At 55.3% G+C, this 16,798-nt stretch overlaps 1 protein-coding gene across 1 annotated transcript in view; it reads left to right on the top strand.

Moving 5' to 3' along the window:
* Nucleotides 1-16,798, top strand: part of DNAH1 (dynein axonemal heavy chain 1) — a 73,452-nt gene that overhangs the window by 26,977 nt on the left and 29,677 nt on the right. The window contains 22 exon segments of the mRNA XM_036267106.1: nt 634-827; nt 921-1,146; nt 1,694-1,813; nt 2,280-2,362; nt 3,425-3,566; nt 4,105-4,260; nt 4,663-4,861; nt 4,943-5,196; nt 5,747-5,959; nt 7,485-7,649; nt 8,122-8,243; nt 8,403-8,508; nt 9,108-9,287; nt 9,952-10,092; nt 10,636-10,799; nt 11,024-11,137; nt 12,089-12,277; nt 12,543-12,648; nt 13,251-13,364; nt 13,779-13,928; nt 15,277-15,363; nt 15,463-15,649. Coding sequence (XP_036122999.1) covers nt 634-827; nt 921-1,146; nt 1,694-1,813; nt 2,280-2,362; nt 3,425-3,566; nt 4,105-4,260; nt 4,663-4,861; nt 4,943-5,196; nt 5,747-5,959; nt 7,485-7,649; nt 8,122-8,243; nt 8,403-8,508; nt 9,108-9,287; nt 9,952-10,092; nt 10,636-10,799; nt 11,024-11,137; nt 12,089-12,277; nt 12,543-12,648; nt 13,251-13,364; nt 13,779-13,928; nt 15,277-15,363; nt 15,463-15,649 — 3,412 coding nt within the window.

Genomic DNA, 16,798 nt, shown 5'->3' with positions numbered 1-16,798 from the left:
CCACACTGGCTGGGCAGCCCTTTCATTCTTGAGTGGCTCATTTCATCTTCACCATCAGCTGAATTGGGAACTATCAACATCCACATTTTGTCATGAAACTCAGAGAAGTTTAGCCTAAGGTCACGTAGCTGCTAAGTGTCAGACCTGTGATGGCTGCTGGGCTCACTTGTCCACTCCTACCACAGCCATGTCTGTCTGAGATCCCACCCTCTTGATCCCACCCACATCCTGACCTCTGTCTTCAGCTAAGATGTGGACACAAACTAACCTCCACACTCTAGTCAAAAGTTCCCATTTCGTTACCAAATCTGCGCAGAGCCCAAGCCCTTGGTCCAACAGCCTCTGCAACTCCAGTCCCCTCTGTCTTCCTTGCTGGTCAGCAGAGCCATCAGTGACCTGGTTGTGTCATCTGTTCCTTTCTTCGGCAATGGGCTGAGTCAGGCACAGACAGAGAGGGATGGTGCCTATTGGTGGACCCCACAGGGCTTCCAGCCTTGTATTGGTTCACAGCCCCAGCCCTCCCCCTACGCCACCATGCTCTGTGCTTGGCAACACTGCTGCCTACTCGGTCTTTGGATCACATTTCCTGCCTCATGGCTCATCCAGTTCTGCACCCCTTCCCCCACTCCATAGCTGGTGATGGAGGACATCTTTATCAGCGGTAACCCCATGCTGGAGTCAGTGGGGCTTCATGAGCCCCTGGTGGAGGAGCTGAGGGCCACCATCGCCAACGCTATGCACAAGGCCACGATCCCATTGCGGGCCTACGCCAAGGAGTACAGAAAGTACCTGGAGCTGAACAACAATGACATTGCCTCATTCCTCAAGTGCGTGCAAGCATCTGAGTTTGTCTGTGTATCTGTGTGACCCCCACCCACATTCTCACCACCCTCTACCCCTTGTGTGCCCACTGTCCACAGAGCCTACCAGGAGCATTGCCCATCAGCTGAAGAGGTGCGGGAGGTGGTGCTCACCCACCTACGGGAGAAAGAGATCCTGGACAGCTCGCTTCCCAGCAGCATCGTCATTGGGCCCTTCTACATCAATGTTGACAATGTCAAGCAGAGCCTGTCCAAGAAGTGCAAGGCCCTGGCCACTTCCATGTTGGACATCCTGGCCAAGAACCTGCACAAGGAGGTGAACAATGTAAGTGCCCACCTGCCCAGCTGCAGTGACTGTAGCAACACCTGTATCCTTGTGTCCATGGTGAACTACCACAAGCAAGATGTCCCCAGGCAGGGTCAGGGTTGTCTGCAGTTGCCAGGGTTGTGGAAGGATCTAGAAGTCATCCTTCCTTGACCCTGCCTGTCTGCAGGAAGCTGTTCCATGGGGGGAGGGGGGATCCCAGGAAGGGGCACTGCTACTTTATTCTCTAAACTTGTAGAGAACTGGGAACCCCTCATGAAGGACGCCCTAAGGTGGATCATTTCATAGAGCTGAGGGTGTATAAGTGCAGGCCTCTGTGTGTGTGTGTGTGTGTGTGTGCAGGAGGGAGGCTGGGGAAGGTGAAGTGTATGGGATGATGCCCTTGCCTCACCACAAGGCCTCAGCTCCCCAGTGAGCCGGCTGCAGCATGTGGTGGGGTGGGGCAGTTACCTGTCTGAAGATACTGGAGACCAAGATGGAGGAGCAGGCCCTGGGGAAGGGACGGGAGAGGCACTTGGCCTTCCTAGCGCCCTCCTCCCACCACCAGATCTGTGAGGAGTTTCGCGGCATTAGCCGCAAGATTTACGAGAAACCCAACAGCATAGAGGAGCTGGCTGAGCTTCGCGAGTGGATGAAGGGCATCCCTGAAAAGCTGGTGGTGCTGGAGGTGAGGTACACGCATGGGAGCCAGGGAGCGCGGGGGCTGGTGTCCAGGATCCTGGTGGGGCTAGAGGTCAGGTAGACACACCAGGGACTGGGGAGCTGGGAGTCATGGGCCATTGTTCAGGTCTGAAGGCAGGGGCTGGGAGATTAGGAACCGGGAGGCCAGAGGGGAGGTCGATAGAGGACAGGTGTGGCTTGGGAGGGCTGAGTCTCGGAATGGTGGAGATTCAGAGCCGTGCTGTCTGGGGGGTCAGGAGGGTAGAAGATATGGGTTAGGGGCTGAAGGCTGGAGGTGTGGTAGCCATGGCTCTGAGCCCAGTGCTGGCCTTGCACCCTGTGCCTCATCCCCTACCCAGGCCTCCCCTCTCTGGAAGAGAGTAGCCTCTCCCTAGCACCCATTCACCTTGGAGAACCCAGTCACACTATGCCCCCAGGCATACATGCTTTCTCATCACCACCTGTCCCTGCAGGAGAGGATTGTGAAGGTCATGGATGACTATCAGGTCATGGATGAATTCCTTTACAACCTCAGTGCAGATGACTTCAATGACAAGTGAGTGAGAGCTTGGTCCCCACCCTCCCTAGGTGGGTGGTGGACAACAAGAGGTAGGGGAAGAAGTGCCAAGCTGCAGTGGCTTTTAAAGATCCTTGTGGCCACAGCTGTGCAGTCACAGCAGAAATGCCCAGATGCCAGAGCCCATGGATCCACATGGTCTGGGACCAGGGCCAGGGTCAGGTGGCCAATGGGGCAGAAGGAAATCATTTGAGCCTCTTGGCTTAGGGACCCTGCTGCCAAGAGGGTCCAACCTTGTCTCCATTATCTATCATCAACTGGGCCCCTCATTTGTGGTTGGAGCCCTTTGAGGTCCTTGGGAAAAGGAGGCAAAATCCAGCCTGGTGGGCAGTCTCTAGAGAGGAACACTTGTCCCCACCCAGCTCATGGGAAATAGTCTCCAGTTGGAAATGCCTTACTGAGGCTCCCAGAGACCACTTGCTCACTCTGACTCACAGACTCGGGGTACCTCCGGGACCTCAGGGGATAGGGAGAGATTAACACTGTCTCCTGGGGTTCCTGCCCAGAAGCTTCAAGGCTCCAACTTTATAGGGCTCCCTGGTGGGCCTCCCCCAGGGTCAACATTTCTAGGCCAGCTGCAAGCAGAATCCCTGAATCCCACAGGGTCCCATGTCAGCCAAGCAAAGAGAGTTGGTCTGACATGAAGGAATCTGGCCTGGTGTCCCCAGTTGGTCACCAAGGAAATGCAGGCTAGAGGCGGTCACTTTGCCTCAGCATCACTCCTCTCATTTCCAACACTGTTCCCCTACCTTGCCCTGTCATCGCCCTGGGCACATTGGATCAACATCTCCCTGGATGCTGACCACAGCTTCCAGACCACAATCCCAGGGCAGGGACTGCCTCCCCTGCCGGGCAGACCCACACCCGTGAAGTGGCTGCCTGCCAGCTCACTTCTGCTTCCCAGTTGTCCAACCCTGTCTGGCTTCAGCTGCCACCTGGATCCTTCGTTCTCCCCTTCACCCTGAGTGCCCCTGCCTGGCCTGCCCACCTCATGATTTCAGCTGGGACATCCTTCCCAACCCGCACCCCTGCCCCATCCAGATGGGCTGCCAGCAACTGGCCTTCTAAGATCCTTGGGCAGATAGAGATGGTGCGGCAGCAGCACATCGAAGAGGAGGAGAAGTTCCACAAAATCCAGATTATGGATCAGAACAACTTCCAGGAGAAGCTGGAAGGGCTGCAGGTAGGGCTTGGCTGAAGCTCTGCTGGGATTGGCTCCCAATGTGCGCGCGCGCGCGCGCGCGCGCACACACACACACACACACACACACACACACACACACACAGGGCTGGGCCTTGCTTCTTGTATTCAGGAGTTGCTGTGTCAATGTTTGATGGAAGAATTGGTGGATGAATGAACAAATGTCTAAAAGAATGAACTGAAAAAAAGTAAATAACGAACTGAAAAGCTAGAGGGGTGCCTGGACTGTAAGCTCCAGAAGAATTCAGAGTAGTAAAGAGCCCCAACTCTTCTGCTGTGTCCCTCATTCCCCAGCAGGCAATGGGCACAGTGTTCAGGACACTGAGTCTTTCTCTGATTTTGCTGTGTCACCACAGGGTGGTCAGCTGCCTGTGGTGGGCCAGAAACCTGCTCACTGTTGGAGAAGAAAGTGCCCTCAGAACTGGGACATACTCATGCCCGGGGATCTCCGGCTTCCTGGGTGGGTGTGGGTAGGGGTGGAGCTGCAGAGGCCTCTGACTCCTTGCTCCTTGGCCCCCAGCTGGTGGTAGCTGGCTTCCCCGCCCACGTGGATATTACTCGAGCACACGAGATCGCCAATGAGGTGCGGCGGGTCAAGAAGCAGCTGAAGGACTGCCAGCAACTGGCCGCACTCTACAACAACCGCGAACGCATCTTTGGCTTGCCCGTCACCAATGTAGGCCTCTTGCGGGCACCACATCCCCTAACTCCCAGGGTTTGAGAGAGAGCCCATGTCGTTGGTGGCCACATCAGAAACCAGCTACCAGGTTACAGGGTCCTGGCATTTGAGGGGCAGGACCAAGCAGGCTATAGAGAAGGAGATATAACCCACCCTTTGCCCTCAGGGCAAGGAGACTGGCTAGAACCAGGCAAGAGACCTGAGGGTCAGTGTAGGCCTTGCTCAGCCACTCAGCCTGCTGGGGTTAGGAAGAAGGGAGGCCAGGCCCAAGTCCATGGGCACAGGATTAGGGACAGCAGCCAAGAGCAAGGATGGGGAGAGGACCTGGCCCAAGAAGGAGCAGCATGGAGGGAGACTTGGGAGCACCCCAAAGCAGCTCCAGCTCTTCTGCTCCTATAGTACGACAAACTGACCAGGATGGTGAAGGAGTTCCAGCCCTACCTGGACCTCTGGACCACAGTCTCCGACTGGCTGCGCTGGTCTGAGAGCTGGATGAATGACCCCCTGTCAGCCATCGATGCTGAGCAACTGGAGAAGAATGTTATTGAGTCCTTCAAGACCATGCACAAGTGTGTGAAGCAGTTCAAGGACATCCCAGGTAAGTGACCAAGCCAGTCTCCAATCCCTGCTTTTCTGCCTGTTCTGGCTACTTCTCACACCCACCTGCCCTGCCCGGCAGCCTGCCAGGAGGTGGCCTTGGACATCCGGGCCCGCATCGAGGAATTCAAGCCTTACATCCCGCTGATCCAGGGGCTGCGAAACCCTGGCATGCGGAACCGGCACTGGGAGGTGCTGTCCAATGAGATCAACATTAATGTCAGGCCCAAGGCCAACCTGACCTTCTCCCGCTGCCTTGAAATGAACCTACAGGACCACATCGAGAGCATCAGCAAGGTGGCCGAGGTGGCCGGCAAGGAGTACACCATTGAGCAGGTGGGCAGCCAACAGGCTCACCCTGTCCCACCCAGGCCCTGCCCGATGGCATAGGAGGATGACAGTATTGGACAGGGGTTGGGGTGCATTCTGTTAAGTAAGTGAATAATGTATGTGAAGAGCTTGGCACAGTGTCCACCATCCCAGTTATTGCTCAGTTACTCCTCTCAAGTTACTTCCTCTCCCAGGATGGAGCATTACCCTCATTTAACAGATGAGTAAATTAAGGTTCAGAGAGGTTCAGCAAGTGACGAGGGTGTCATAACCAGTAAGGGCTATAACTGGGACCAGAGCTCCTAACTAGCTGTCTCCCAACATGTCTGTACATGCATGTTATATACATGCAGCACATGTGTGAGAGCCCATTGGCTTTTAATTCAGATGAGGGCCCGTGGGGGATATTTTGGCAAGACAAGCAAAGAGTATTTGCCAGAGGGATCCAAGTGAAGGTCATGGTCAGGCAGAGCCTGCTCTTCCTGCCCAGTGCTGGTCAGATAGAGTGTGGGCCAGGCCCTTGCCAGGACCCAGCCTGACTTGTACCCCACCCCAGGCACTGGACAAGATGGAGAAGGAGTGGTCAACCATCCTGTTCAACGTGCTGCCCTACAAAGAGACAGAGACCTATATCCTCAAGAGCCCAGATGAGGCCTCACAGCTGCTTGACGACCACATTGTCATGACCCAGAGCATGTCCTTCTCGCCCTACAAGAAGCCCTTCGAGCAACGTATCAACTCCTGGGAGACCAAGTTGAAGCTGACTCAGGTGGGCCCTCCGTGACCTTCTTTATTCCTCCCTCACCCTCACGGCCTCTTCCCATGGTGGCTCTTCATGGTGTCTGGGTGGTGCGCTTCGGAATGGTTTGCGCAGCTCCTGGCTCTCTGACAGGACCCTCATTCAGAGAAGGGCAACCAGAATGGGGCTCTCCATCTCTGAGGTCCGGCTGCTGGAGAAGGCGATTCAGGACATGGGGGTGGGCCACTGTCTGGTCAGAAGCTGTGGCTGAGGAAGGGCATGAAAGCTGCCAGCAGACCTCCAGAGGACTGCCTGGGCTTGGGACAACTGGGACCTCTAGTCTCGGAACTAGATGCCATGAAGCCCTGAGGTTCCTCGGTGCCCTCTCCCACTCTGCCTTGAACCTCCCATTCCTGTCTCGTTTGGAGCTGGCGTGGGTTGAGGTTGCCAGGGCACTGGGGACTGTCCCTCTTCAGAGCTTTCAAGGCCAGAGGCAGGGGCTGTCTACAGAGCCCTGGAGGACTGTCCTGGGGTCAGGCCTACCTGTGTAATTCTGAGAGCCTCTTCCCCGGGGCCTCCTGGAAGCTGTTGGGAAACCTCCAGTAAAGGCTAGAACCCAAGTGAGGAGGGCTTCTGTGTGCTGCTTGGATTACCCAGATACCTGAGCTGGTCAACATTATCCCTGAGTCTCCCTCTTTTGCTCATGCTGTCCCTACACCTGGGGTTCCATCCCTACCTTCCATCTCAAAGGCTCAGTGTCAAGCAGCTCAGTGTCCCCACACCTGCCTGCACGGTGTTCCCATCCAGCCCTTGGTCAGTGCCTTTTACAGAGTCCATGGCTCATGCCAGGCCCCTGGTGATTCAGAGGCAGAACTTGCCATTTAGTGAACTGTGGTCTCCTTAAAGACAGAGACCACATCCTGTTCCCCTCTGTTTCTCCTGGTGCCCCCAAGGGCCTGGCACAGAGCTGGCCCTTGACACACATCTCAAGAGGAAGAGAATGGATGAATGAATGCATAAACAAATGAATGAGTTTGCATTGATAGGAAAAGACAAGAGATAAATGCTGAAAGGGGAATTTGGAGGCAGAATTTGGGGGGAGGAGAATAGCCTGTTTTGAAGATGTCTCACTCTTGAACTAATATTTCAGAGTATTTTAGAGGTCTCAAGCTCAAGCCCCAATACCTCAGAGAATTTTGGGGTCATAGACCCCAGAGTCCCATCAGGCAAGTCTTGGTCTCCCATGCACTGGGGCTTTTTCCTCTGTTACTTCAGGGTTTGCAGGTTTGGGTGTAGTTCTCTTCTAGGGAAGCATGGCTCCCAGGCTCTGCTGGAGGGTCGGGCATCCTGTGGGGAACTTGGGATTTCTCCGGAGGGCAGGCATCCATGTTGCCTCTTTGTTCCTTGGAGTACTGTGGTGACAGCACCATCTAAAAATTTCCCCACGGACACTGGCCTGTTCTCTGCCCGGCACTCTGGTGTGGTGAAATGTCTAGGTTACGGGGACCGGACCCCCAGCTTGGACCCTGGGTCTGACAGTTGATGCCTTGCCTAGGAAGTGCTGGAGGAGTGGCTGAACTGTCAGCGGTCCTGGCTGTACCTGGAGCCCATCTTTAGCTCTGAGGACATCAACCGGCAGTTGCCCGTGGAGAGCAAACGCTACCAGACAATGGAACGGATCTGGAGGAAGATCATGAAGAACGCCTATGAAAACCGGGAGGCGAGCTCACATGAGGATGGGATGGGGGAAGCGGGGCCGACCAGGGGCGCCTGTCACATTGTTAGGAGCCTCCTGGTCTCATCTCTTTCTGAACAAGAAAGATCAGAGAACAAGCCCAAGGCTTTGTTCTTGACCTGTGTTCCCAAGTAAGCTCTCCATGAGAGACACTCCTCAGAAACACAGCAGTTGATTTTCTTATGAAAATTTGTCGTCTATCTGAACATTTGAAAGTCCTGCAGCAAAACAAACCCCTTGGCTTTGCTTAACCCTAATTTTTTGACCATGGACTTTTTCTGTGATACTGACAGGGGTGATGGACGCAACCACTAGCTCAGGACCATTTCCCGACCCCTGTTCCTTCCCAGGCCCCACTCAGGGTCTCTGGCTCATGTGGGTGCTCTTTGAGCCCACCTTGCTGCCTCCTAGTTGGACCATGCTCACTTCCAGTTTCTCTCTGGCCCGGGCCATGCAGGTGATTAATGTGTGCTCTGACCAGAGGCTGCTGGACAGCCTGCGGGATTGTAACAAGCTGCTAGACCTGGTACAAAAGGGCCTCAGCGAGTACTTGGAGACCAAGAGGAGTGCCTTCCCCAGGTGGGCACCACCTACCCCATGCCCACTGTGCCAGTGCCTGCCCACAGGCTGGGGCATCGAGGACCCCACCCAGGCTGGGGGCAGGGGTGTCAGTGGTACTGCGGCAGCTGGGCCTCAGGGGGTGCCTGACCCACTCACTTATCCCTGTTCCCTTGGCAGATTCTACTTCCTGTCAGATGATGAACTACTTGAGATCTTGTCCCAGACAAAGGACCCCACTGCTGTGCAGCCCCACTTGCGCAAGTGCTTCGAGAACATCGCCCGGGTGGGTGACTGGGCCTGGGGCTCAGGGCCTTGGGCTCGGGGCCAGGAGCATCGGGACTCCTTCCCAAGAACGGTTTTTCTCTAGCCCCAGTCCTTTCAGCAGGGAATGAGGTAGCAGTGAGATTCCTGGCCCTCAGAGATGCACCTGTGTCCTGTGGGAGGAAGGTCAGCTACAAAACCCCAGCTCAGGAAAAGGAGGCCCTGGCTCTTAGCTCATCCAGGGGGGCCCTGTCCTCACAATACACTGAGCTGCTGCTGGCTGGACTGAGAAACCCGTGAGGCCAGAGGCTCCCGACTCTCCCTGTCCTCATTCTTGCCTACAAGGGAGGCTGCACAGGCCTGCGCAAGAAGGGGACTCACAGGCAGGGTTAGCCCCTTCCCCAAGCGGGCTGGCTGGGCCCCAGCTAGGGACAAGCAGACCCATCCTGCCGAATGCACAGCCAGGGAAGGCCTAGCCAAGACAGATGTTCAGTTGGGGACCCCTGGGACAGAACTCTCTTCTGAATATGAAGGGCACAGGCAGTTCAGCTCTGGGGCGGTGGTGGGCGGAGCCTCTGGGCACACCTGGTGTGACTCCCACTCTTGCTCACCTGCCCACAGCTGCTGTTCCAGGAGGACTTGGAGATTACACACATGTACTCAGCGGAGGGTGAGGAAGTGAAGTTGTCCTTCTCCATCTACCCGTCCAGCAACGTGGAGGACTGGCTGCGGGAAGTGGAACGCAGCATGAAGAAGAGCATGCGGGACATCATTGAGATGGCCATCAAGGCCTACCCCACAGTGCGTCATGCCTCCCACCTCAGCACAGCCTCCCAGCCTAGTCATTCTTTTGTTTGTTCTTTGCGTAGCTGGGCTGCTTGTGTGCCTCATCCTCAAGTTACAGCCTTGACTGCTTGACTGCTGCTGTTCTCAGTCAGCCAGGGGATCTCTGGGGCCAGGGGCTCCTTGAGGCGTACTCATGGAGGAATCTGAAAATATGCTCCAGAAAATGAGACTTGCTCCTAATATTAACCAGTTGTTACTATGTTTCAAGCACTCCCTATGTGCCAAGCCTGGACTGGGACTTCACCCACACAGCCTCTCAGTCAACACAGTCAATAGCAGGGCTGGGGGTTAACCCATATCCTACAAAGTTAGTTGAGAGATATTTCCTGCCCGAAGGCATGTGACTCACAGGTGGCAGAGCCAGGGTTTGAACCCAGGGCTATATGTCCTTAATCCTGGGCTCTCAACCCTCTGTTTCAAGGTCTCTGCTGATGAAGTGATGACTCTGACCACCCCTGAGAGGCCCAGAACGTAATGCTTCTCTGCTTTTGAGGTGGAATTAACAACTTGAACCCAGAGTTCAAAAGGCCAAAGCACAGATGATATTTAAGGGAAAAAAAGGGTGTAGGGTCAGGACTAGCAGCTGCCTGCGTCAGCCTTGCCTGTGTTATCTTCCCAGATGACCAGGACCCAGTGGGTTCTGAACTGGCCTGGCCAGGTGACCATCGCCGGGTCCCAGACCTACTGGACTAAGGAAGTGTCAGAGGCCCTAGAGGCCAGCAACCTCAGTAGCCATCTGTTCCCCCAGCTCTCCCAGCAGGTAGGAGTCAAGGGGGCATCATCTGCTCCCCACACATACCCCACCCCAGGAGGGCCTAGTTCCCCCAAGAGATTTTTCCTGTATTGAGCCTGAAAGAGGCCTTGGGTTGTATCCAAAGAGCAGAAGGTCAGACACCCCAGAAATGAGTGTTTTACAACCAGGCACCAGCAGCAGAGACTGGGGGTCTGAGGAGAGCTCTGAGGCCAGGCAGGTGCCCTCTCTGGGTGGTCATGGAGAGAGCCATACCCTGCGCCATTCCAGCTCTGTGCACTGGCTCCTCACCAGGCTCCACCACCTGGCCATGGAAGGCTCAGGTGGCAACATACACTACGGGGAGGCAGATACCATGTGTGTGCCTCCATTTTTATTTACTTCCCTGGCAGACTTCTCATGTGACCAATGCCCTCCCTGTACCCCTCCCATCCCAGACCATCAGCAGCCCCCAGGATAGAGCGATTGCTCCTGACAAAAGCCCTCTATGCAAAGGAGAGAGAGCCTACCTCTAGCATGACTGTGCCTGACAGTGTCCCCCAACTCCTGCAGCTCAGTGACCTTGTGGCCCTGGTGCGGGGGAAGCTGTCCCGCATGCAGCGGGCAGTGCTGTCAGCACTAATCGTCATTGAGGTCCATGCCAAGGATGTGGTGGGCAAGCTGATCCAGGAGAACGTGGTCAGTGTGCATGACTTTGAGTGGATCTCTCAGCTGAGGTGAGGAGGCAGGGGACACTGGCCCAGCTACCCCCAGGGTCAGAGCAGCTACAGGCCAGGGCCAGGGGAGGGTGGAGAGTCAATCAACAATTGTTCCTGGGACATGCTGGGCAGAGGTATCTGATGCCTTTATTCACCAAAAGAACCACCTCTCCTCAACTGCATACCCTGCTCGGTGACCTGTGGTCCCCACGGTCCAGGAGCCCATCTTCCTGCAATGCCAGGTACTACTGGACAAATAACGACCTGTACATTCGAGCCGTGAATGCTGAGTTCATCTATGGCTATGAGTACCTAGGCAACAGCGGGAGGCTGGTGATCACACCCCTCACCGACAGGTAAGAGTCCCCCTCCTTGCATGCCCTCCCCCACTGGGACCCTTTCTCCAGCTCAAGCAGGCCCAGAAGAGCAGGGACCAAAAGGCGCAGCCAGTTCACCAGAGCTTGCTGGATTAGGAACATGGGCTTTGGGTTTTAAATCAGCTCTGTCCCAGCCAGTGTGGCTCAATGGTTGAGCGTCGACCCATGCACCAAGATGTCACCGGTTCCATTCCTGGTCGGGGCACATGCCCAGGTTGTAAGCCAAATCCCCGGGGTGGGGGGGGGGGGGGGTAGCAGGAGGCAGCCAATTGATGTTCTCTCATGGATGTTTCTATCTCTCTCTCCCTCTCCCCTCCTCTCTCTCTAAAATCAATAAAGAAAAAATGTAGTTTAAATTAGCTCTATCACAGGCTGAGTGACCCTGGGCAGGTGACTCAACCCCTCTATGCCTTAGTTCTCTCTGTGGCTTCCTCGGGGTGGTTATGAGAATTTCGTGAGCTGATACATAAAGCTCATAGCTCAATAATATTAATGGGACTGAGCTGTACAATTTTTTTCAGTCAAATCCTCCTTTCATTGTGCCAGAAGAATTCATCTTGAGAGAATAATTGGCAAGTCCCTTTATGAAGTGATCGACTTTCATCTAAAGCAATCAATCATTTCCTCATGCCAACTGTGTTTAGTAGCAGATTTTCCAGTCGGATTTTGAGTTGGGGGAGTGAAGTGTGGCCCCAGACCAGCCTCCTCAGTGGGTCTCTGAGCGAGGCTCTGCAGGGCCACAGCGTGGTGTGGGCAGCGCTGGGCAAGACTGCGATCCTGACCCCAGCAGCCAGGCCGAGCACACCCAAGAGGACGGAGGAGCCAGGGCTGTTCATCCACGGGGCCCACGAAGGGGAGGCTCACCCCCTGTGTCTGTGGAAATCCCGAGGAAGGTTCAGGGCTCATGTGTACCTCCTCTCACTCCCGCAGGTGCTATCTGACCCTGACCGGTGCCTTACATCTCAAGTTTGGGGGCGCCCCAGCTGGCCCAGCAGGCACAGGGAAAACAGAGACCACCAAAGACCTGGGCAAGGCCTTGGCCATCCAGACTGTCGTGTTCAACTGCTCTGATCAGCTCGACTTTATGGCCATGGGCAAGTTCTTCAAGGGCCTGGCCAGGTGAGGCAGCCTGTGAGTGTGGCACAGGACAGGGCAGGAAGGCTGAGCTCTCCTGGGGACACTGTCCGAGAGGAGCCTCACGGGATGATGGAAGGGACAGGAGGGGGCAACAAGAGTCAAAGGCTCAGCCCCTGTGGGCACTGGGGAGGGGTTATGGCTGAGCTAATAGAGATGACTATTGACGGCTTCTTCCCCGGTGGAGTCAGAGGGGCCTGGCAGTGCCAGGTGGGCTCTGGACTCATCTCCACCTCATGTTCTCATGCAGTGCGGGGGCCTGGGCCTGCTTCGATGAGTTCAATCGCATTGATATCGAGGTGCTGTCTGTGGTGGCACAGCAGATCACCACCATCCAGAAGGCACAGCAGCAGCGGGTGAGCCACCCTTCCACACTTCCCAAGCCTCCCACTCATTGCCTCTTCTGAACCCCCACCTGCAGGGTGAGAAGCCAAGCACCGAGCCTGCCCTGAGCTCAGCCTCTCTCCTCTTACAGGGGCCTGGGCACTTCCCCCTCCCCTTTTTGGAGCTTTCCCTGGGGTCTGTTGTAGCTGTCAGGGAGCCCCACCTCCCTACCCCACTCTAAGGGTAGCTCCCAGTCTAAGCTACAGTGGATGAAGGGATCCCTCCATCTGTCCTTCCTCTGGCCTTGTTCAGAGTGGCCAGGAGTCTTCTGAGGACAAGAGCTGCGAGGCTAGCAAGTGCCCCAAGCCAGCCCAGGAGAACCCTGGGCCCGAAGCAGAGCCAAGCTTGCTTAAGTCATCAGTGTTAGGAACTGAGTATGGGAGATAGGAGATTTGTGAAGACTTTCAGTAGTCACTAGGACCAGAGGTCTTAGGCCAGACCTTGAGAGAGGAGCCAGTTCATGATCAGGGAGCCAATCTGGGCTGACTAGCTATAGTGAGCAAAGGGGCATCAACAGGGGACGAGGGGGCCAATCCAGAGGAGGAGAGGTGAGTCAACCCCTGCCACCCTGTAGGTGGAACACTTCATGTTTGAGGGCGTTGAGATCCCACTCATGCCATCCTGCGCAGTGTTTATCACTATGAACCCAGGATATGCCGGCCGCACTGAGCTGCCTGACAACCTGAAGGTGAGTTCAGGGCACCGGGAGGCACCAGAGACTGTGACCTGGGCTCAGAGATGCTAAAGAACTTATGCAAGGCACACAGCTGCTGGACATCAGGGACTGTCATTCCCCGTGGCAGCCCTCCTGCCCGGGGATCCTGAGGCCCAGCCCCAAGCATGGAAAGAAGGCCCCAGGCTCATCCCTAGTCAGGGGACAGATTCAGGTAAGCACAAAAGACCAATTTCTAACAGGCAGAGTGGTCCAGCCACAGGGGAGCGTACGCCTCAGCTATGGCAGGCATGCTGCAGAGGGGATCCAAACATTGGCAGGGGAGGAGGGTAGTGAAGCTGCCCCCTGAGAACCGAGAGTCCATAAAGCGGGTAGTGCTCTGGGAGGGGAGGTCTGCTTCTCTGTTCACACGTGCACCATGGTCCCCAGGCACTCTTCCGGCCCGTGGCCATGATGGTTCCGGATTACGCCATGATCGCTGAGATCTCCCTCTACTCCTTCGGCTTCAATGAAGCCAATGTGCTGGCCAAGAAGATCACAACCACCTTCAAGTTATCCTCTGAGCAGCTTAGCTCTCAGGTGAGGCCCTGCCCTAACCAGGTTCCAGAGTCTGAGAGCCGCTGTCTGCCCCCAGCAACCCCATAAACTAGGAATTACATCCCCGTCTCTCAGCTGAGGACACTGAGACCCTAAGCAGCTAAGAGACTGGCCTGGCTCATGCGGTGCACAGGGGAGCTGGAGCAGGAGCCAGGAACAGATGTCCGCCCCGCTAGTTCAGGTGCAGGAGAGGGTCCACCAATAGGAGGCCAAGAGCCACTCAACCCAAGGCTTCAGATCAAGTGCACCTGGGTCTCGTGAGGACAGAGTGGGGTAGCCAGGCCCCCACCTGAGCCTCCCAGCCGTGGGCCTTCCACTCAGCATGCTGAGCGCAGGTTTCAGGGATAGAGTCCGTTGGTCCAGGCACTAGCTCTGTTGAAGAGCTTTCCCGTTTGGCTCCATTATCTGCAGTGAGAATGGTGAGCCCCAGCTCTGTCTGGGCTCACATGCCACCAGCTTAGTTTCTCTTTCCTAATAGTTTCAGGAAAAGTCCCTAGGAGCACCCTAACACACCCTCTCTGGGTGACCTGTTCATGCCTCAATACCAACCACTGTGGCTATGGGCTGGAGGAGTGCAATCTGTTAGTGGGAAAAACAGCTGTCCACCACAGTGCGTCCTGGGTGCTGACACCCCCACACACCTTCCTTCTAACCATCCACTTTCAAAATACTTTCCTCTATTAGAGCAACTATTCCCACGTGGTTCTGGAAATAACCTCACCACTTCTCAAATGACAGTGACCCAAAGTCAAGGCCAGTCTCTTCATTTAAATCCAAGATTTCTGGGAAATGTGTTTGTCTACAGACCCAGATGTATTCTCGTGATCTAGCACCCTGGGGCAATCTGATAATTTGACTATTCCCAATACCTGCCATGTAATGAAGAGAACCAGGACCAGTGGGAAAGTCACGGTGGTGTGACAGAAAGGGTGGGTCTGGAGAGATGCTACGAGAGAATCTTAGAAGGAAGCCAACTCATTCATGGCACACATGGGAAATTCCTTTATTCACTTTGTGAATAAAACACGAGTTCCCCCCGCTCTCGACCATGCTGGGATGACAGGGATTTAGCTGCAAGCAAGGCTAAGCCCTTACCCGGAGGCCAGGAGTCGAGCAGGGGACACAGAGTAAGTACCTGGGTGAAAGGAGAGGACTGCTGGTGAGGCAGAGGGTGGCAGGCCCCGCTGGGCACAGGTGGTCATAGAGGGCCTTCAGGGGAAGTGACATTTTAGCAGCAAACGGCAATGGGCTAAGTACGAGGTGGGAGGCAGTGTTCCAGAAAGAAGCCCCGAAAGGGACAGTGTCCCCCACTCCTTTACGGCGGCAACAGGATCACTATGATTTCGGGATGAGAGCTGTGAAAACTGTGATCTCAGCTGCGGGGAACCTCAAGCGAGAAAACCCCAGCATGAATGAGGTGAGTGCCGTCCAGAGGGGTGCGTGGGAGGGGGCACCTGAGCCGCTGGAGGTGCATCTGGCCTGGGCCACCCTGAAGGCTCCTCTGGACTCACTGCAGGAGCTGATCTGCCTCCGGGCCATTCGTGACGTGAACGTGCCCAAGTTCCTGCAGGAAGACCTCAAGCTCTTCTCTGGGATTGTGTCTGACCTGTTCCCCACCATCAAGGAGGAGGACACTAACTATGGCATCCTGGACAAGGCCATCCGCAGGGCCTGTGAGCAGAGCAACCTCAAGGACGTGGATGGTGAGTCCTGCGGGTGTCTAGGAAGGGCTGGCTCCAGCCACCCTGGGATCCTGGGTGGGGGAACAGAGACGGGCAGACCAGCCTCATGCCTGGACAAGTGTGCTGCAGGCTGGGGCTCTCTGTCAAGCAGTTCATGGGGCAAGGCAGGTGCCCCAGCCCTGTCTCCACGAGAACCCTTCAGGTGATGGCTGTCTAGAAAACACTCCTGTACTCTCACACTATGCTTCTGACACCAGATGTGTGGGATGTTCCTACACCAACCAATTCAGACTCCGGCTGGTGTCTTAAAATTCAATTCAATTCCAACACTGATCAGAATTAGCATAGACCCCACAGGTTAAGGGCTCAGTTCCAAAGACTGTCCCCACTTCAGATGCCTGTTACATGTAGTGGGTCCCCAAGTTACCCACAACTTTTGTCTTACTTGGCAACAAATCAGAGATTCCCACGACCCCCTTCTCAGGTTTGTTCATTGGCTAGAACGACTCACAGAACTCAGAGAAATATTTGCTTAGGTTTATTGGTTTATTATATAATAAAGGATACAGATGGCCCTGGCCAGTTTGGCTCAGCGGTTAGAGCGTCAGCCTGCAGTCCAGAGAGACCCAGGTTCGGTTCCCACTAAGGGCACGTACCTCGTTTGCAGTTTGTCCCCGGCCCAGGGTTGTGCGGGTGGCAGCCACTCGATGTGTCCCTTTCACATCAATGTTTCTCTCTCTCTCTCTCTCTCTCCCTCCCACTCTATCTGAACAAAAAATGTCCTCGGGTGAGGATTAGAAAAAAAGGATACAGATGAACAGGCAGATGAAGAGGTACATAGGGCAAGATCTGTCCCCGTAGAGTTTTGGGGTATGTCACCCTTCAGCATGTGGATGTGTTCACCAACCTGTACTTTGAAGCTCTCCAAACCCTGCACTTTGGGGATGTGTATGGAGACTTCACCACGTAGGCAGGATCAATTATTAACTCCATTTCCAGCTCCTCTCCCCTTTCCAGAGGATGGGGGTGGGCCTGTGAGTTCCAAGCTTCTAATCATGGCTTGGTGGTTCGGTAACCAGCCCCCCGCCCCAGGAGCTCTGCATCAAAAGTTGCCTCGCTAGACCAAGAGTTCCCAGCACTCAGAAATTACAAAGGTCTAGGAGCTCTGTC

The sequence above is a fragment of the Molossus molossus genome, unplaced genomic scaffold (genome assembly GCF_014108415.1).
Source record: "Molossus molossus isolate mMolMol1 unplaced genomic scaffold, mMolMol1.p scaffold_m16_p_18, whole genome shotgun sequence".
Classification (NCBI taxonomy): domain Eukaryota; kingdom Metazoa; phylum Chordata; class Mammalia; order Chiroptera; family Molossidae; genus Molossus; species Molossus molossus.
Note: the sequence above shows the minus strand (reverse complement) of the source record. Positions and strands in the feature narration are given on the sequence as shown.